This window comes from Mirounga leonina, unplaced genomic scaffold (genome assembly GCF_011800145.1).
Source record: "Mirounga leonina isolate KUSES-001 unplaced genomic scaffold, KU_Mleo_1.0 Mir_165, whole genome shotgun sequence".
In the NCBI taxonomy this organism is placed as follows: domain Eukaryota; kingdom Metazoa; phylum Chordata; class Mammalia; order Carnivora; family Phocidae; genus Mirounga; species Mirounga leonina.
The window spans coordinates 57,033,628-57,056,698 of record NW_023270415.1 but is presented as its reverse complement, the minus strand read 5'-3'; the positions used below and the strand labels follow the sequence as shown (position 1 = coordinate 57,056,698).

The 23,071-nt window shown below is 34.1% G+C and overlaps 1 protein-coding gene across 3 annotated transcripts in view; it reads left to right on the top strand.

The window, feature by feature from the left end:
* CSMD3 (CUB and Sushi multiple domains 3) overlaps nt 1-23,071 on the top strand; it is a 1,201,062-nt gene that overhangs the window by 618,721 nt on the left and 559,270 nt on the right. For all 3 annotated transcript variants that reach the window (XM_035011782.1, XM_035011781.1, XM_035011780.1), the window contains one exon: nt 15,629-15,732. In XM_035011782.1, coding sequence (XP_034867673.1) covers nt 15,629-15,732 — 104 coding nt within the window. The remainder of the gene's footprint in view (nt 1-15,628; nt 15,733-23,071) is intronic.

The following is a 23,071-nucleotide window of genomic DNA, read 5'->3' as shown; positions in this document are numbered from 1 at the left end:
GTATTGTTCCTAAGTATCAAGTACTTGCTCTTCTTAGCATTCTAAGTTGTTTAACTTCTGGAAATCTTTAACCAATGTGCAGGAGAATCACTTGGAGGATCTGATTATTCTCATACAACTAGAGTCACATATGATGCACATATCATCGAAGTGCACAATTCTGGGTAATCTCTTTGCTCTGTATTACATATCTTGCTTGAATTTCATCCTCTTCCTGACCTAACTTCACAGCATAACCAATCATATTGTGTGATACCAGGGGAAAAATAGCAGGCAGGGAGCAAAATCTGCAGATACAGGATGTGGTAGCTGTCTTTTTTTTTTTCTCTTATGACCTCTTCCATATCCTCTTTATAAACCCTCAGTCTGTGATGATCTCTATCACACAAGAGCAACCATATAAAATGTCATATATCTTGGAATGGCCAGATGAGCACCAATATTATAAATTCTAAACTTGTCCCAGGGAATCCTACATTTTCACTGATTAGAAAGTTGGTCTACAATAGAGTCAATAAAAAAAGACTAATTTCTTGCCTTTAGGAAGTTTCCAGCTAGGGCTTTAAATAGAAAATAGAAGAGTAAATGCAGAAATTAACAGTCACAACTTGAAAGAAACACTCTGGATGGAATAAAAAGGAGCCTGCTTAGACTTGTCAGTGAAGACACTTCAGGGCAGGGGAAATTTAAGCCAGTATTGAAGACAAGAGACTTAGCAATGTAAAGAGGAGAGTGTCTGGGGGAGAATTAAAATTGCTTACAAAGGTCAATGAAGACCCTGCTGTCTCCTAGAACTAAAAAGATGACAAGGGTCCTGTGGCATAGTGGGTAAGAGGATAATTGAAGAAATAGAGGCTGTAGAGCTGAATAAGACCCAGATCATGCCGGGCATTCTGGAATGTATCCAAAAATGTAATGAAAGTATGACCTAACCAGATGCCCTCTTACTTCATTCAGGTTTCTCTCAAATGTCATCTTCTTTCTTTCTCCACTCCATCACTGACCATCTCCATCACTCTCTGTCTCCATGCTTTTTCTTTATAGCACTTTGTAACTTATGAATATTTCAAGACCTTATATGGCATTATATTATATAATACTTTTCTATCTTTTGTGTATTTCCCCAATGAAGGGAGGAAAGTTTGTCTATATCCCTAGCACTAGAATAGGATATGGTAAAGTGTGGGTTCTAAATAGATATTTATAGAATGAATTAAATAAATTAGAGTGTTTAGGTAGAAGACTTATATTATCTGATTTATGTTTCAATGTAACAGCCAAAAATTAAGTTAGAGGCTTATTAATTGAAGTGCAATTCTCAAAAAAGGAAGCAATAGTATATCTACATCTCCTCACTTTTATCCCAACCCCTTGCCACAAAGAGTATTCATTCATGGACCAGGAATCATTCTTCCTGGATAGCTGTGGCAAACAACAGTGTCAGTAGCAAATAATTCCTATTGTACCCTAACTTCCTGGACTTCTACCTAAATTGCTTACTTGGGAAGATAATTTGGGAGTTAAACAAGGTTTTCCATAGATATTAACTGCTAAAAAATCCTTTAATCAATGACTAGAAGAAATTAAATAAACAAAAAGTTGACAACAAACACTATGAATTGAGAAGCTAATATCTAGCATGCTTCCTCTTTGGTGTCATAAGAAAAATGGTAAGAATAAACTGAGGACGGGAATTAGAAACCACTCTATGGTTCATTATATATGTGTATAGTATCTGATTTTTCACTACCATATTTGTGCATTTAGTCATTTTGACCTAATATATTTTTTAAAGATTTTATTTATTATTTATTTGAGAGAGAGCGAGAGTGAGAAAGCACAAGTGTGTGTGTGGGGGGGTGGGCAGCAGGGGGAGAGGGAGAAGCAGACTCCTCACTGAGCAGGGAGCCTGATTCGAGGCTTGATCCCAGGACTCAGGGATCATGACCTGAGCTGAAGGCAGACACTTAACTGACTGAACCACTCAGGCACCACAGACTTAATATAATTTTTAAATAAAGCTTTAAGTCAAATGTCATCTGTAAAAATAGATATAGATAGAGAAATAGAGAGATAAATACTCTAGATCAAGCTGACCTCATTATTAATGAGGGATAAACCCAGTAAAATAGCCCTTCTTATAAAATTCACTTTAATGAGCCTCATTTATATTTGTTTTAAAAAAAATTTTGGTATGTACAACCTAACATATTACGAATTTGTGTCAAATACCCTCCTAAAACCAAAAACATTATCTGTAAGTATTCTCTTCAAAATTCTTAAGTTGAAGTTGATAATTTACATGCATTATGAAATTTATATCCTTGAGTAGCTAAGCATAAATAAATGACAGAAAAGAACCAACAATTTTGTATGTTGTATTATAGATTTAATATTTGATGCGTTTTTTCATTTTTATGTAGCTTCTTCCCTTCAGTGAAACATTTGTAGTACCACATTTAATCTATCATTGTTACGTACCAGCAAACCCCTAAAGGGGAAGAACAGTGTACGGATACAAAAGGCATAAAAAATAAAACAAAGCTGAAGGCTTTTATCATTCCATCAATATCTTCCTGTGTCTCCAGACTCCCCCTTCCCCAATCTCTAAAATATGAGCCCTTGTAAGATTTGAAACTATTAACTGATGCGGGCAGCAAAGTGGGTAAAACTAAAGAATTCCTTAGGCTGGCACTTCTCTTTTTGAACGGTCTAGTCGAGTCTTAGACTGTATCTTCTATAATAAAAAATCCAAGTATAATACTACAGTGCATAATCTTTCTGGAATATGAGTGATTAATGCTTTCCTCTAACATGAAATTAGTTTGAAATGAATAAATGTTGGATTTGCATGTGTCATATTTAAGACTTTTATATCTTAAAATATTTACCTGTTTCACAAATTTCATGTGTATTTACCTTTGTATATTTCCTTTTTACAAAGAGAAGCAAATTAAAATGATTACTAGTTATTTAACATTAATTTTCCAGATTCACATGTAATACTTATATGATACATATCACAAAACAGTCAAATTTTAGGATTATTCTAAAATACATGTTTTTAAAACAAATACAGTACATATTCTGCTTTGTCTAAATTAGACTTTATACCCAATAAAATTGATTAAATAGCCCTGTGAAGCATAGCTTTTTTTAATAAAGTTTATTTATTTGAGAGATAATGTGCAGGGGGAGGGGCTGAGGGAGAATCTCAAGGAGACTTCCACTCAGCCCAGAGCCCCATGCAGGGCTCCTGGAGGGGCTTGATCCCATCACTGGCTCTGAGATCATGATCCCAGCAGAAACCAAGAGTCCCATGCTCAACCGACTGAGCCACCCAGGCTCCCCAAAGCATAGATTTTTGAGTTGGCTTTTGAATAGCGCTTTTTTCATTCATTCATTCATTCATTCATTCATTCATTCATTCATTCATTCATTCATTTAAGTAATCTCTACACCCAACATGGGGCTCAAACTCATGACCCCGAGATCAAGAATTGCATGCTCTTCCGACTAAGCCAGGCACCCCATTGAATAATGTCTTTATAATGTATAAAAAGAGGAAAGGGGAAAAATTACCATAATCATTTTTATTTGGGGTAAAGAAATCCAGATTGAGTTTACTCTTCTCAACACCTACTTTCACACCCAAGTTTAGGTCTTGATCTCTCTAACTCTGCCCGGCTCTTCTTCAAATTCAGATTGTTCCCACTGCCAAATGGAGCATATGAAAAACAATTACAACCCTGTCAACACTATAATCAAAACTCATTATTTGCTGCTCCTCATTTAGAAGATAAAGTTCAAAGTCCATTACATGATGGGGTCTCTACCTCCATCTTTAGCTTTCCTTCTCAACATTTCATGTTTCACAGTTTATATTACAGAAACAAAAAAGAATATTTTTTCCACTGTGACATTTTCATGCCCTCCCCTAGAAAGTTCTTACCCAATTCTCATCTTTACTTTACTTTGTACTGCCTTGGGATTCCCTCTGAGGAAATCTTTCCACTTTATACTCCAGTTGGATTGGATGGCTCTCCTCCCTGCTTCCATGTGACACTGTGTGTCCATATCCCAAAGCACATAAGATGGGGTATAGTCTTTATCTTGTTTTGCCTTGTCTCCCCATTGGACTGTGATCACCAGGGCCTGGAAAGTATATGAAGAAAGAAGTGCTTTAATTAGATGTCAAACTGATTATGTAACTTGGCATTGCATACCTTAAACTTAATTAAACTGTGTATCCTATACATATGCATATATTATGCATTCTGGATTTCCTCATCTGGTAGCAAAAATACTTGTTAATATCTGAGTGAATTATTGTCATTCTGAAACAAACATAATGGAGAAAAGCTACTTCCAGAAAGATAAATTCTTAGCAGCATAGAGTTTGGGGAAGGTCCTCTTCTCTTTGACTCATAGTGGGGTTTTCAAAAAAAGAACTTCATTTTCAAGATCATGGTGAACAGATGTGAACAGCTGTTTTATGATGATTACCTTATTGTGGCTAATAATAGCTGCCATCTATGAGGGTCTACTCTGCAAAGCACAGTATGTGTCTTTTACAAACTTTGTTTAATGGAATGCCTACTTCAACTTTAGGCAGTATGAATTATGAGCACTCTTTTATAGATATCAGAGATTTTCCCCAAATAATATAACATTCTTTGACAAAGATGAGACTTAAAATCCAGGCATTGCCCAGGCCCTTAACTATATCACCCTGGTCTCACTAATGAGTATAGCTTGGTATTAATATTAAAGCATCATTAATTTATTTATTTAAACATCATCGAAGATTCATTTGAAAGTTATACTGATTATTTTAGTACAGAATGTTTTATACAATGGTCAGCAGCTAGAGAAATACTGAGGAATTTCATCAGCTTTCAGATTTATGTTGATGCAAAGAAAATACAGATTTTACCATGGAAGATAAAATAGCTGAAACCAATCTATGCTTCCTATACTTTTATCTCAAGGAATTGACATAATAATAGTTTTTAGATTTCGGAACTTATCTCCTCTTGCCATCACTGTTTAAGACATAAGACATATGCCCCATGTCAAAGGACATATTTACAAACTGTGTTATTATAGATCAGGTATTTGGCAGACAGACAGTATTTTCTATATTGTAGATCTTTACAATGCAAATGCAAAATACTGCGATGTTTAAGCATATGGATTGTGATATTAGGCCAACCTGCTTCTGACTTTTGGGAGGATTTTTTCTATTGGATGTTGCTGCTCTAGGACTTCAGTGCCATTCTGTATTACAACCACTATTACTCCTCAAACTGGATGTTTCTATTTCTTTTGCAGCCCTCTGCCAGGATAGTTGGGGAAGCTTAGATCTCATGCCTATACTCTAAATGCAATTAGCGATAGAGAACAGAATATCTGACCTTATTGGGAACTATGCTGTGCTTCTTACCAAGATTCTTAATTCTTCAAACACTAGGTAGATATTCAAATGCTGAATGGCCAAACTAATGTGCAAATATACACTACAGAAACTTTTAGGATTAAAATAAAGCAATACATATATGGTACTGAGCCTAGTGACTCACACAATATAAATACTTGTTAATATTTCAAATTTCATGGGTAATGGATATAAAGTATGTAATTTAGTGGGAATTCTACATGACTTCATGAAACTTAGTAATGTAGAAGTCATGGTTTTAAATACTCTGTGAATGATACAGAGAATAAAAATTATGAGACTTAGGTTATATACCACTTCTTTCAAAGTACCTTATGAAAACTTATATCTTAAGCATTATGGGAAATGGATCTACTAAGTATTTAATATCTACTGCTGTTTACAGATTTCTAACTTCTGGAAAGCAATGTTAAAATGCATGAGATTATTCTTAATTGACTACATGAGTAGCTTAAAAGTTTTTAACATAATTCTCAATAAGCAGCACTATGTAAGCCATTTGGAGTCATTACTCTACAAATGGAAGTCAAAAGAGTGGCTTATTTGGTTAAAAGAAATCAAGACAATTATAGATTACTTCTATGTTTCAGGGGCATATTTTATTATCACAACTCTTTTTTCAGCAGTCCCATGAGCTAAATGCAGTTGTCTTTTTCCACCCACAAATAATAATTAGGAACAAATAAGAGAGGCAAATATATGACACTTCTTTCTCTACAAACATGCATTATATTCTTCCAATTTCCCTAGTAAATATTTCAGCCCTACTACCAACTAAACATGTAGGGAAAGTGTTCATGTTACATTGATGGGTATTTGTTGATTTTTTATTAACTTTGCATTTCATTTCCACATTAAACAAAAATAAAGGGATAGAAAATGTCTGTTTGGTCAATTCCATATTAAAGGAGAATCCATAAAAGAAAATTTCATGTCAGACTCCTGATGTTACTTATTACATTCTTGTGTAAACAAAGTTTTTTGTTATTGTTTTGTTTTTCCAAATTATCTTTATACCTTCTAATTTTTTTTTTCTTTTGGAAATATTCCAGTGTAGTATTTTTAAGTTTATTATAATTTTTTATGTATATTAAAGTCTGAAGTTGAGTCAAAATTCATTTTTATTTTTTAATGCATAGATTTTACTTCTAAAGGTCTATTCCAGTAAAAATATTTAAACTAAGTCTACATGACTCAAATTAAAATGAATGCATTCTACAAATTCAATCAGACTATTCCAGCTTCTCAGTGATTGGGTGTCATTGAAACTGTTCAAGAATTACAAGTGTCTAAAATTTCAAGTGACAGCTCAGTGGTTAAGTGCTTATCTGAAAGTATATGGACTAGTTAGTAATTAATTCATCACTTAATTTAAAATGAAGTAGGGTTCCCATTGTTACATATATACATGCATGAATCTCAGTTACAATTCAGGCAAAATAAAATCTACCATTAAATGGGTGTCTAAATCCTTTGGGACATGATTATACAATAATGACTGTCAAGGGTTTGACATAGAAATAGCAATCAAACTATCAGTCATTTATTTGATACCTAATTTGTCTCTACTAGCTGATTAGGCTTTTAAAGGCATAAAAAGGAAGCATTCCCTAATTTCAAATGCAATATATTGTGCAATGGTCTGGGGTAAAGTGGATCTTGGGATTTCTTCTTTTGGTAAGATGACAGATGAGGTACTCTCAGAGGTCCTCCCACTGAAAAACAAGAAACGTATTTTTCAGTGCATTTCTGGTTTACAAGAAAACAAAGAAAATCTAACAAGGCTATGCATTGGTACTGTACACACACACATAAATATATACACACATAATGAAAAGAACATCAGTTAAAATGAAAATAGAAGATGAAATGGGAAGAAAGCTTGGTTTTCCTTGGAGCAGATGGCAATACATCTCTGGAATGAGAAGACTAAGACTGGGGCCTAGTCTGCTTGGATCAATAGGTGAAGAAGCTAAACATGAAATATAGCATTTAGTTAAAACCCTCAGAGAATGTTAAAATGGCACCAGCTTGGTAGTAACTCTTGGATCCAATTAGCATAAAATGAATAAAATTATACCCAATTTAGGGCCTCAGGATTCTCAAGTCTTAAGCTCAAATAAATATGGTTTTACTATTAAATATAACTAAACACATCGGGAAGCAAGCTATCATGAATGAGTCACTAGAAGTAACAGAGTTTTTTTGGGAAATGAGGGCATTTGAAAACCCTCCAGTATATGGTAGAATTTAGAAAGTCACATGCATGTGCAGGACAAGGCACATGTTCAGAAGACCTGAGAAGACCTTACGCTTTCACCACGAGCTGATCTATAAGCCCAGTGTAAGCATCAAGTGAAGGCTAAGGAGAATTGTGAATGGTCTGGCTATTAAAAGAGTGTCCCAGCACTGAGCCAATCCTTAAAGACTGGGGGAGGTGTTGTCATGGCCTGGATATTTGTGTCTACTCAAAATTCATGTGTTGAAATCTTAATGCCCAATATGATGATATTAGGAGGTGGGCTTTTGGGAAATGCTTAGGTCCAGAGGATGAAGAAAAAAAAAAAAAAAAAAAAAAAAGGATTTCCATGGATGAGGAAGCTTGCTTTCACCAGACACTGAATCAGCCAGCATCTTGATCATAGACTTCCCAGCCTCAAGAACTGTGATAAATCTCTATTGTTTATAAGCCAACCAGTTTATGGTACTTTGTTATAGCAGCCTAAATATACTTAAAATGATTATTTTTTAAGCTCCTTGTGTTAAAAAAAAAATTCCAGGCAAAACATTATATGGAGACATGTTAAACTTTCAACAATCAAGAACAGCAAATCCTGGAGAAGGGAGAGAATCTGATTTCCAGAGTTACCGCATTATAATATTCAAATGTCCAGTTTCAGCAACAACAGAATACTCACAAAGCATACAAAGAAGCAGGAAAGTATGACCATTCCAAGGAACAAAATGATTTGACAGAAACCGTTCCTGAACAAGTTCAGTCATTGAACTTATTAAACAAATTTATAATGATTATATTAGTTATGCTCAAAGAACGTGGACAAAGAATTAAAGGGAACCACAGTAATGATATATGAATAAAATGGGAATATCAATAAGGAGACATAAATTATTAAAAGAATCCAAATAGAAATTTTGAGAATTTGGGCACCTGGGTGGCTCAGTTGGTTAAGCGACTGCCTTCGGCTCAGGTCATGATCCTGGAGTCCCTGGATCAAGTCCCGCATCGGGCTCCCTGCTCGGCAGGGAGTCTGCTTCTCCCTCTGACCCTCCCCACTCTCATGTGCTCTCTCTCATTCTCTCTTTCTCAAATAAATAAATAAAAAATCTTTAGAAAAAAAAAAGAAATTTTGGGAATTTAAAATACAATAACTGAAATAAAAAACTAGCTACAGAAGTTCAATAGCAGATTTGATCAGGCAGAAGACAGAATTAGTAAACTTGAACAATTTTTGGACAACTGAAATTATCCAGTCTGAAAAATAAAAGGAAAAAAAAGAATGAAAAAAAAAATAATGAAATAGGCAAAAGAGACCTGCGAGATATGAATAAGTGAGCCAAAAAATATACTATGAGAATCCCATAGGGAAAGATGAAGAAGGAATATTTGAAGAAATAATGGTCAAAAACTTCCCAAATGTGAGTAATACCTGAATCTACATATCCAAGAAGCTCAAGAAATTCCAAGATAAACTCCAAGATAAACTCTAAGAGTCTCATACATGGACATGTCATAGTCAAATTGCCGAAAGGTATAGACAAAGAGAATCTTGAAATCATTAAGAAAGAAGTCACTGGTCATGTGCAAGAAATCAAAAAATATTAACAGCTGATTTTTAAAAAGAAAAAGACATGGAAACCAGAAAGCAGTAGGATGACATATTTAAAGGATGAAAGGACAAAAATGTAAAGCAAGAATTTTATATCTGTCAAAACTATCCTTTAAGAATGAAGGTGAAATCAAGATATTTCCAGATAAATAAAAGCTAAAAAGCTCAGAAATAAATCCTCACATCTGGGGTCAATTGATTTTTGATAAAGGTATCAAGACCATTCAATGGGGCAGGAATTATTGCTTCAACAAATGGTGATTGAGAAACTGGATAGTCACATACAAAAGAATGAAACTGGATCTTTACTTGTACTATATACAAAAAATAACTCAAAATGGGTTAAAGACCTCTATTTAAGGGTTTAAACTGTAAAATTCCTAGAAGAAAACATGGAGGAAATTTTGCCAAATAGATTTGATAATGATTTCTTAAATATGACAGCAAAAACATAAGTAACAAAAACAACAGAAGAAAAATTAGATTTTGTTACATTAAAAGCTTTAGTCATCAAAGAACACTATCATAAGAGTGAAAAGACTCCCACACAATGTGAGAAAATATTTGCAAAGCTTATATCTGTTAAGAAACTAATATTGTGATGGGCACTGGGTGTTCTATGCAACTAATGAATCATTGAACACTACAACAAAAACTTATGATGTACTATATGCTGGCTAACTGAACATAATAAAAATAAATAAAGTGCAAAAAAAAGAAACTAATATTGAGAGTATATAAAGAGGTTTTACAAATCAGTAACAATAAAACAAACAACCTAATTTAAAAATGGGTAAAAGACTTGAATCACCAATTCTCCAAAGAAGATATGCAAATAGCCAATAAATACATGAAAATATGTTCGATATTATTAGTCATTAGAGAAATTCAATCAAACCCAATAATAGGCCACTTCATACCTACTAGGATGACTATAATAAAAACAAAATAAAAATAAGCAACACGCCTACTAGGATGACTACAATAAAAACAAAACAAAAAATAACAACTGTTGAGAATGTGGAAAAACTGGAATCCTCATGTATTGCTGGTGGGAATTTAAAATGTTGCAGGCACTCTGGAAAGTAGTTTGGCAGTTCTGCAAAAAGTTAAACATAGAATCAATATATGACCCAGAAATTCCACTCTAAGGTATATACTCCAAATAATTGAAAACAAATATTCAAACATTTACTTGTATACCAATCTTCATAGTAGCAATATTCACAAAAGGCAAAAGATAGACACATCGCAAGTGTCTATCAATAGAGTGATGGTTAAACAAAATGAGCTATATACATACAATGGAATATTATTCAGCCATAAAAAGGAATACATTTGCTACAATATGGATGAATCTCAAAGATCTTATGCTAAGTGAAATAAATCAGACACAAGAAGACAAATATTGTATAATTCTACTTATATAAAATACTTCTACTAGGCAAATTTATAGAGATAGATAGCATGTTAGAAATTACCAATGGCTGGGAAAGGGAAATGAGTTATTGCTTAATAGTAACAGGGTTTTTGTTTGATGTAATGAAAAACTTTTGGAAACAGTGGTAATTGTTGTACAACCTTATGAGCATAATGCCACCAAATTGTACACTTTAAAAAATGGTTAAAAGCATAAATTTTTTTTCACATATATTACCATAATAAAAAATAGTAAAAATAGAGAAAACACATTTAAATAATATTAGAAATAGAAATAGGACAAAAGTCCAGACTTAGCATAGACTAAAAGAAAGTGAATAACTACATGACAATGAATTTGAAAACTTTCTGAATGTTGAAATGTTTCTGGGAAAATTGAACTTACTTAAATTGACTCAAGGGAAAACAAACAAACCCAAAAGCCTGAATAATTCTGAAAGTAAAAAATAAATTAGACCAGCAGTAAAAGCTTAACTACAGCTCCCCAGAAAGTGGCTTAGAGGGGCGCCTGGGTGGCTCAGTTGGTTAAGCGACTGCCTTCGGCTCAGGTCATGATCCTGGAGTCCCGGGATCGAGTCCTGCATCGGGCTCCCTGCTCGGCAGGGAGTCTGCTTCTCCCTCTGATCCTCCTCCCTCTCATGCTCTCTGTCTCTCATTCTCTCTGTCTCAAATAAATAAATAAAATCTTTAAAAAAAAAAAAAAGAAAGAAAGTGGCTTAGATATTTTTACAAGATAGTTCTTTTTATTTTGAAAGGTTTTATCTATTTATTTGAGAGAGCATGAGTGGGGTGGTAGAGACAGAGGGAGAGGGAGAAGCAGATTCCCTGGGGAGCAGGGAGCCCAACCCTGAGATCATGACCTGAGCTGAAGGCAGGTGCTCAACCAGTTGAGCCATCCAGCTGCCCCTTACAGGATAGTTCTATCCAAATTTCAAAAAATATTCTAAAATTGACAGAAGCTTTTCCATAATGGAAATGAAAGTATCCATGTGTCAATTCATTTGATGAAAAATTCTGATACTAAATCAGCAAGAAAAACCAGAGAAGAAAACCTCCTTGTATTCATAAAGTATAATTACCTCAATAATATTCTTAATGGTGAAATATTAGAAGCATTTCCTTTTAAATGAGCTACAACTTCATGAGGCCAACTATAACCTATTCTATTAAACATTGTACCAGAGATCCAGGGCAGTTAAGATACAAGAAATAAAGTCACTCAGAGAAAGACAATTATCATATGGTTTCACTCATATGAGGAATATAAGAAACAGTGCAGAAGATCATGGCGGAAGGGAGAGAAAAATGGAATGGGAAGAAATTAGAGAGGGAGAAAAACCATGAGAGACTCTTAACTATGAGAAAGAAAGTGAGGGTTGCTGGAGAGGAGGTAGGTGGGGGGAACGGGGTAACAGGGTAGTGGGCATTAAGGAGGGCACATGATGTGATGAGCACTGGGTGTTATATGCAACTGATGAATTATTGAACTCTACATCTGAAACTAATGATGTTCTATATGTTGGCTAATTGAATTTAAATTTTTTAAAAAATGTAAAAGAAATGAAGAATAAACAAGAGGAGCACCTCGGCAGTTGGCTAACCCTCCTACTCTTGGTTTCAACTCAGGTCCTGATGGAGCCCTGTGTTGGGCTCCATGGAAGTGGGCTTAAGACTCTCTCTCCCTCTGCTCCGCCCCACCCCCCATACTCTCTCCCTCTCTCTAAAATAAGTAAATAAATAAGATAGACAAGAATCTAAATTGTTGTTTATAGAAGATATGCTTGTTATATACAAACTAAAAATAATTTACAAATAATAATAATAGGGAAAAATAATAGGAAAGTCTTATGAAGTCACCTAAATGTGAGCTCAATAAGCAAAAATAAATTTCCTGTCTATATACAAACAATGAAAAGGTGAAAATATAAAGATATATACCATTTGAAATGACAAAAAAAATGAATCGATTGAGTTGCCAACTCTTCATTTCAGCTCAGGTCATGATCTCAGGGTGGTGAGATCAAGCCTCGCATCAGGCTCCACACTCAGCAGGGAGTCTGCTTGGGATTCTCTCCCTCTGCCCCTCCCCCCGCTCATGTGCTCGCTCGCGCGTGCTCTCTCTCTCTAAAATAAATAAATAAATCTTTTTAAAAACAACAGAAAGTAACAAAAAAAATAGTTTTCAAAATGAGTATAGAAAAATGGAGTATCTGACTCATAAGATAGTCTTATTTTATAGCAACAACAGTTAAGCCAATTTCTGTTGGTTTAGGGACATACAAACTGACCAAAAGAACACAATGTAGAGCTCCCAAACCAACATCCTCATATATAGGCTCTTGATATATGTCAGTCTGTCATGTGGATTACTGGGAAAAGGAGGTCTATTTATTCAATTAATATTGAGGCAACTGCTTATTTATATTGGAGTTTTGAAAAAGGAATTCTGTGCTAGTTTTCTATTATTGCATATTTGTCTACTTCACACATTTTTTGAAAGTCAATTCCCCAAAAATAAAGATTTGAAGAAAATATCTTTATGACCATGAGTCATAGGCAATGCAAGTGTTACTTAAAAAATAATAGATTAAAAGTTCCACTTTAGTATAATTAGTAATTTCTTCTTATCAAAAGATTTAAAAAAGAAAATTAAAAAAGCAAGCTATAAATATGGAGAAGATATTGCAACACACATAACATGTAGTATTAGTATCCAGAATATATAAAGCTGATCTCAACTAGTGAGTCAGACTCAATGGTATATTATGAATGGTGTATTATGAATGAATTACAGGTAGAACAAAGATATTGATCTTAGGTCTCTGTGAGGCAGAGCAGGGCCTGGATAAAAAACTTCCATTACAAACAGCCTCATCTGCTTACCTCAATGTGTCTTAAATATTACTCTTTCCTATGTGTGCTATAAAGGAAACATGGTGGGAATCACTGATATAAAGAACTGTGCAATCAATAACAAGCCGTCCAGGGGCACCTGGGTGGCTCAGTTAGTTAAGCATTTGACTCTTGATTTTGGCTTAGGTCATGATCTCAGGGTTGTGAGATCGGCCCCACGTCATGCTCCACACTGGTCGTGAGACCCGCTTGGGATTCTCTCTCTCCCTCTTTCTCTGGCCCTCCCCACCAAAAATAAATAAACAAGCAGTCAAGTGAAAAATAGCCAAAATACATATAGTCATGTCACAGAAAAGAAAACATAAATGACATACATATAAAAATATATACAGCTTAATTGTTAAGAAAATACAAAAGATCACTTTTCACACTGTCTAGATTGGTAGAAATAATGAAATCTAATGTACAAAAGTTGTGAGCATTTATTTATTTATTTATTTATTTATTTAAATGTTTTATTTATTTATTCATGAGAGTCAGAGAGAGAGAGGCAGAGGGAGAAGCAGGCTCCCTGTCTAGCAGGTAGCCTGATGTGGGACTCGATCCCAGGACTCTGGGATCATGACCTCAGCTGAAGGCAGACCCTTAACCATCTGAGCCACCCAGGCGCCCAGTTGTGAGCATTTAAATTAGTAGAATAATTTTGGGAAAACTTATGGTACAATATCATGAAATTGAATTTTTGCTCTTTTTCCAGAAATTACAATTCTAAGCATATAACCTAGAGATACACATTTGAACCAGAAACTGTTTAATAGTGTTCATAACCATGTTGTTTATAATGGCAAAAAACCCCACAAAAACAACTTAAATCTTTACTAATAGGCAATTATCAATTGAGAGTATCTATATGTAACTTAGTGCAGAACAGGGAAACATTTTTTTTTTAACTGCAGCCATGTAAAATGTACAATTCAATGTTTTTATATATTCTATATTTAAACTTGACAAAAATAATTGCTTTAGTCAATGTTGATATAAAACCATTAAAAAAATCAAGAGAGAAGGCGTAATAAAAAAAAATTGTTATAAAGCTTAAAAAAAACAGGATATAAAAGCTCTCATTTTTTTAGAATTTCTTTTTATATTACCAAGGTAACAAATAGTTATGAAAATTATTAGAGAGATGGCTTTTTAATTTATTCTTTACTAAAATTGGTGACCTCGGGCATTCATTTTTTTTAATCTGATGATGAATATTATTTTATTATTAACTGTTTTTTGCTCAAGGCATGATTATATATGACAGTATTTATGTAATTTCTTCCTGTACTGATTCTTAATTACATTATTATTTAATATTGTATTAGGTTCCTAATTTAAGAATTGCAATTTTATTAAATATGAATTTTTGCATAGATGTATAAACAATGTATGAATGCGTGAGTATGTTTTAGTAAGAAATAATACTAAATTACTTATTGTGGTATAATTTGCTCCCAGTTTTGTTAGCATGTTATAATACATCTGAGGGATTCTGTTACCAAAGAATACACAAAAATAAATCTGATACCTTTAAATCTGGTGATCTAGATTCAAATTTAGTTCTAACGTCTAACGTTTTTAAGCTTTACTATTTAATGGAAATAGCACACTCTGAGTTTTTTCATGTTAGCTTTATAAAAATATATGCAAATGTATGGAAACCACTCTCCACCTACATGTACTTTTTATAAAGCTGTCTCAAAGTAGATTTGCATTAATCATGCTTCAAGTAAGAGTGTTCTATAAACAGAAGCCATGCCATTTCATTGAAAAATTATTACAGAAGGTACATTACAGCAAATAAAAATCACATGAAAATTATAATGATTGAATTTTAGGAATAGTCCGACATGATCTGTTGCCATGGTATTTATATAGATAAGTACAGTAAGTCTGATATGCATTTTAAATGTTCTCTGCCCAAACTTTTATTTTTATGACATATTGCAATATATTTGAGATGTTTGTCTCTGTTTATTGCTAGGTTATACAGATAAATTTTGAAGAATTTGACCTGGAGATTGGCTATGATACCTTGACGATTGGTGATGGAGGTGAAGTTGGAGACCCCAGGACAGTGTTCCAAGTGTAAGTGTTCACCATCTCATTCTTGACTTTGCCTATCAGGTCTTTATTAAACTTTACCCTTTTATTCTTTTTTCTTTTATTTTTTTAGTTGGTCCCTCCCACTACTACCAACAGAAGAAGCATAGTATCTTGGTTATTATAATCAACCTACATACAGTATTTATTAGTTCTTCAGCAAGGTTTAAGGTACTCGATCCAAACAGAATTTTTAGAATCCATTGCCAGACAGAAGCCTGCCAGAAATGGAAACTCACAGTAAAATTGCAGAGTGGTTGATTAGGGTTTATCTTGGAAAATACCCTTGCCTTTAAGAGTTTAAAAAAGGAATGAAAAAATAAGTATAAAATGGGTCCCGGGGACTCTGATACTGGTACTTCAGACTGCTGGGTTCACTTATTGGCCATAAAATCATACCTAGCCGTCGAGATCTGAAGTTTAGGGCTGAATAGATGAAGTAGATCAACTAGGGTTTTTAATGTGGGCTAAAACAATGTTCATGTATTTAAAAACAGGAAATGTTAGGAACTTATTTATTCCCCAGTCCTTGGGCTATTCATTCCGATAATCTACCTCTGATAGTGGCATGAAAAATATTTTGGGGACACTATCTTGTGTTCTGTGCTGTGAACCTCAAAAACTTAAGGAACACTTTCTCTCAGAATTCCTTTCATAACTATTGATTTTCAATTCAGACTTTATGAACGCAGTGGACTTCCCTAACCCATCAAATCAAAGTTCACACTGAGTATTTCATCTCCAGTGGGAATAAAAATTAAAGCTTCATTCCATGAGCATTACCTTTAGACCGTTCAATCAATAGATATAAATTGGTCCCCTAGTGAGAATGTGGGAGGGCTAGGAGAGAGAAAGGAAAAAGAAATACACTATGTTTAAAAAACCCTAAGACTGTGAGAGTAGCACGAGTCTATGTGCATACACATACACACATTATTCAGATCCAGACCTTATTGTAATGATATAGAGCTAATTTTTTACAAAACTCAAAGTAAAAAAGAAAAAATAGGGCAATAACTTTACAATTTTTAGGTTCTGAGAGAAAATAAAACAACTCTTTTTTTAAATACAGCCATACATCTTAAAAAACTAATTCTTCCTTAATCAAGAGAACCTCTGTCTAAATCCAGGACCCTGCTCTAGGTGGTGGTGGTGGGGGGGTTATGCCTTTGTTTCCCACCCCACTCCCATAACAGCTGAAGCATCTACATGCCTTCCCACCTTCACACATGCCACACTGTCTCTCACCACACTCCTCCATTTCTGCATACCTACCATCCTCACTTGACCTCAGGTGCCTCAAAAAAAAAAAAAAAATTATTAGTGGTTTTGCTGCCCACTTCAAAATTTTAATTGTCAAGTGCATATGATGCCCTTATTTCCTTTCCTATTGGAAGACAGGGATGGGGAGATTTTTAAATGAATTTTAAAAATCCTGTATTGAATGAATGAAATCAAATAGCAGGTGAGGTGAGAAGCATGGGATAATTAAGTGAAAAAAAATAGGCTTACAATTGGTTTTCTGAAGAAGATAATCCTAAAATTAGCTGGACAACAGAAGACCCTATAGAGAACAACTGTATAGATGGGAAGTGCCTTTCTAACCGAAGTAAATAGTCAAATGGAAATAGCTCTATGTCACAGACTAACATGAGTCTCCTTCTGTTGCTGGTAGGAAAAAGAAGCAAAAGTTACGTTTTTTCCTCTTCTCACATTCCTCTTGTTATACTGTCCCTTTTTTTGTGTCATAATTCTATTTTGTTATATTTCCTCACTCTGAGAAGTTGTATTAATTTTAAAAAACTTATGTGATTCCCATTTTTCTTCCATATTCCTCTGTCTGTAACCAGAAAGTGTTTCTCAAACTTGCTTTTCTCCCTCAGAAACAAAATTACACTTCTCTGAACATATAACTCTTTTTCTTGCATCAGGATGACTGAAACAGAACTTAGGTAGCACCTACTCCTGGAGGTGTTCAAATAAAAGCCAGCTGACTAGCTAACAGAGATTTTACAGTGCTAGAATTAGATCAGAAGTTCCTTTGAACTCTAAGATTCTGTAATAATAGAACTTACTGGATTTGTATCCACCAGAGAAGCTGATATAAATTTGAATGAATCTGAAGCATCTTTCTTAAGAAGGTTAACTTTCCCAACTTTAGAACCACCCATTTGGGCATTTGCAGGGCCCAGAGTAAGAATGCAAATAAATGCAAACTCATGTATCAAATGTCTAAATATTAGAAGTTATATATGGAAGCTACATATCATTAAATATAGTATGTTCTATCCTCCTACCTTTTCATGGAGACCTGAAAAGACAAGTTTGAATTTAGAATTCTAGGACTTGTGTGGTTTCCTTGTGGAGACATGAAGTCATGGGACGAATGTGTTCCTAGCCCCAGCCTACAGCTGCCACCCACTCTCACCAACCTCAGCTCCATCCTTCACCATGCGCGTGGACTTCCCAGCCTAAACATTCGAAGTGCCCACACCCCCCTGCAAGCACTTCCCACAGTCCAAGTGTGCACATAGGGATCTTATGTTCTGGTCCTGGAAATAAGCACCTGGAAAGGAGATTCACACGGGTCCAGGTAGCAGGGAAATTCTGGGTACTGGGTGCTTGTGAATTGTAGGACAGTACTTCTCAAACAAACTGTAAAATAGATTTGTTTTTATTTCCAATCCATCTTAAACTGATACTTTAATAAAGTGAAGGAAAAATAAATTCCTAGAAAAATGAAATAAAAACACATATAAATACAATCCCATTATTTTTCTATTATGAAATTCACCACACAAAATTACTCTGTCAAATTACTCTAGAAGTTTGAAAGACTTACTCCCAATATCTGTACTAATGACACTATGGGCTGGAAGCTAGTCTAGGATCTGGAAGAAGTGGGAGAGGGATGCAGGCACTAGGCAGACTTATCCCATCCCTGAGGGAGAATTAAGGAAAGGTCAGAGGAAGACCCTCCATGGGGAAGAGATTAGGAAAGGGATCATCTTGCTCAAGTTTAAAAACAGTATTATATACATGGCATGATTAACTGTCAAGAATTTATTTTAAAACCCCAGATGAAAATAATTTATTTTAAATGATACTCTTCTAACAGGTAAAACTGTCTCCATCTAGACATCTTATTTAGCAATGTTTATTAATCTGCGAACTCCTTCCTTTTTGATTTTTAAGTTTGATTCATATGCTAGTAAGTAACTTTTGGCACCGAAATTATTTTCATAAATAAATTTATTTTAAAAGATTTGATAGCTAAAAGTCAAAAAATGTAGTAAAAATCATGAAAAAGGCATGCATCTAACAAAAAATTAATATCATAGTATTTGCAATTATCTTATAAGAGGATGAACCCAGGATATATTAAATTTATAAGTTCTCATTAATAAACACAGGACACATCACTTTGGTAAATATTTAACCAGATATGAAACATACCAACCTATTGTGTTTAGGTCATAGGATTAAATTAAGCATTGGAAATATGTGGCATTTTTTTTCTCCTTTTCTTTTAATATTTAAGTTCTAAAAAGTAAAGTCAATTGTCATATTCTATTCCATAAAAAATATATATAGTCCATAAAGTCATAACACATTCAATAGTTAAAATAACCCTCCAAAAAAGGAACTAATTACAAAAGGTTTTTAAAAACCATTCTTGTAATTACTTTCTCTGAAGTACAAAGCATTTAGTTTTTGCAATACAGTAACTTAAAAATAATTTAAGTATGCTATGTTTCTTCACCTTGAGACTTTGGCTCCAAAGAAATATTCATGATGAAGTTATCAGCAATAAAATTATTAAGTAATAGAGAATGCGTTGTAATTGGACATCATATGCAATACTGAATTCTCCATATAGTTTTATCAGATGAAAATTCCTAAAATAATGCCTACTTAAGTTGTAAACCGAAATTCGCAATTCAGAGATGTGTTGCTTCTGCCATTTGCTGTCCCATAGTCAATTGCCCATTTATACACTTGTCTCTGTTTCTCATTCATTTTTGCTTCAATGGAATTACTTGGAAGGCATTTTTTCCCCTTTGTGAAACAGCATTTTTTATTCCTGGCAACTTCATGGTGTTATAGTGACAAGTGTCAAAAGATCTCAGAATATGAACTTAGGCAGCTGATAAAAGTTCAGGTAATAGATTTGAACAATCATGCTATCATCTTTTAAAGGCTGTTAAAATAACATTAACTTTCAAAAAAAAATAACATTAACTTTCTCCAGATTGTTTTCCATGTGCTTTTTTTCACACTTATGTGTATATTCACCTGATAGTAAAAATGGATGTAATAAATTCTAGAGAACTACCAGTGATGATAAGGCAGTTACTGGCATTGAATTCACCTCCAACCTTCACTTCATCTGCATAAAAAAGGAGAGGACATTGATTAATTAGTCCACCCTTCTCATAGCATCAAAAGAAGATCGTTAGGCATTTGGTCAAGCATGTGATTCTCTTTGTTTTTCTTGCCTTTTCTCTCACATGCTTTGCTGTTTCCTTATTGAATTCATGGTGACACTGTAAAGATTAATTAGGTGAAAACTTGCAAAACAAAAGATGAGAAAAAAAAAGTCTTCTAAGATACCTATGGAAATTTTATGAATATGCACTGATATTGATTGAATGACATTGTATTTGAACAAATAACTTAAGGGTAGAAATGTTGTTTTGGATATCTAAACATGGTTAATTCTCTTACTTTGAAATTCTAATTTCTTCTAAAAAATCAGTGTACTATGCAAAATTTCCTTCTCAGGTATGTGTTAGGATAGACTAGCAATACCCCTCCTTGGGAACTCTCTCTTTTTTTAATTGTAAATACACACCCATACACACACACACACTTTTGTTAATATAGTTTTTTAATATTTTATTTATTTTAAGAATACTTTAATAAATAATATTTATATTAGCTTTCTAGAAAAGATAGCTTTGCTTTGTTATAGATTATTGTTATTGCTCTCAGTTCATTGGTCCATATGTTTTGACAAACTACTTTGTCCAAGTTTTTTTTTTTTTTTTTTAAACTACTCAGTGATTCACTCTGTTAAAATCTAGGCTCCACTCTTTTTGGTATCAGACCACTACACATGGTATTTTCCTTGAGCAAACTCTTCTACATCCAGGGAATTGTACCTTCCCAAATTTGCTTTTGTACTTTCCTCTCTTAATAATGAAAAAATCTAAATACCAATAAACACCATGGGCTAATGAAAGCAGGGAATATACTAAATATAGCAACAAGGTAATATATTTAAGAGATTGCTGACCACAGTATAAATAAAAAGTGCTTAGAAAATTGACCAGTGAGAAAAATTCTCCATCCCTTATCTTAGAGTTATTAAAAACAAGGAAAAAAATCTCTTCTTATTGCTCTTTGCTTTGCACTCTCCTTGCCCTCCTCCACTACATACAAATACTTACTCACTCACTCACTCACGCATGTTTGCCATCATTTTAAGTTCCTTGAGAACAGTGACTATCTTTTACTCATCTTGGCTTTCCCAAAATACCTAACACAGAGCCTGTGTTAACACTGCTAGGTATTGCATGAATTATAGTACGAGAGGCAAAGTTCCTCTGCACCAAGACACTTACTGAGACATGTGAGCAGAGAAGGTATCTTTGCAAACATTGGCAAGGACATACTGTGATCTATGGATGCCTTAGTTCACTCGGGCCACTGTCACAACAATACCATAGACGTGGTGGTTTATCGACAACAGAAATCTATTTCTCACAGTTCCAAAAGTTGGAAGTCCAAGATCACAGTGGCAGGAGAATCTGTGGTGAGGACTGACCTTCTGATTCTTAGATGGCCATCTTTTTAACATGTCTGCACAAGGCAGAAGGAGCCAGGGATCTCTCCGGGGCCTCTTTTATAAGGGCTGAATTTCACTGATGAGGGCTCAGCTCTCCTGACCTAATTTCTGGTCAAAGTCTCCACCTCTAAATACCCTCACACTGGGGATTAGGTTTCAATTTATGAATTGGAAGGGGGTGGGGCCCATTCATTCTCTAGTAGTGGGAATTTCAACAGCATTCACTGCTATCACATCCAGGGAAAAAAAATCAAACTGACAGCAGCAACTATTTCGTCCTGTGGACAAGATTTAATGCGTAGTCATGAAAATGACTTGCTGTTGGGCAATAGTAAATATATGTCGTTGGGACTTTAGAACTATTTAGGCCACAATATGCAAATAGTCTCTGTGACATGTTGATTTCTAGCAACAAATTATTAAATATACAGATAGCTTACTTTTATGGTTCTTCATCATTTCTTCATTGTGATTATAGCTACATCTTTCTATTATGAAAACACTGATGATTTTACTAAAGAAAAAGTCAGTTTGTTATTGTTTGCTTTGGTGTGTGTATTTATTTTTGCATGGATTGAATTGTCTAAAATAAAAAAAGTTTTCTAGTTAGTGTTTCTCTCCTTTTAATCAGGAATATTTGTACTGTGGTAGGTATTTCAAAAGTGGTTGTAAAAAAGAAACTGGAACAAAATATAAATCGCTAGATTTCCTCCCACTAATAGTAAATATGATAAGACTGCACCTTGCTAGAGTGCTAAAAATATAAATGAAGTATGGCACACATAGCTGAATATAAAGATATATGTGCTAAGGTCTTGATCTTCAAATTCTCTTTCCTAAAAACAAATGTTGATACAGAAATCTATCTGTGTATGCAATAAGAACTGACAGACACCCTCATATACCTTATGCTTTCGAATTAGCCAATAAGAACTTCCGAAACCTAAATCCATGAATGAAATAAGTGCCACAATTACTGACTTCTCAGTTACCTAAATGAGCTAACATTTATGCAGTTCTGTCATTCCTAGTACTCTATGAATTATTATTTTTAAAGCAATATATTATTATTATTCCCATATGTTGATTCACTTTTTTTCTTTTTATTTTTCTCAGGTTTATTGAGATATAACTGACAAATAGAAGTGTTAAGTATTTAAGGTATATACCATGATGATTTGATGATATATGTATATATTGTGAAAGGATTTTCCTCGAGTTAGTTCATCCTTCCATCATTTCACATATTTACCTTTTCCTTTTCTTTTTTTTGATGCGAACATATAAGTTCTATTCTTAGCAAATTTCAATTATACAAGACAGCAATAGAGCATTATCAATCATAGGCACCATGTTGTACAGTAGATCTCAGAACTTACCTTGTAACTGAAAATTCATACCCCTTTATCAACCTCTATTTCCCCCACTCCCCAACACCTGGCAACCATATTCTACTTTCTGTTTTTATGAGTT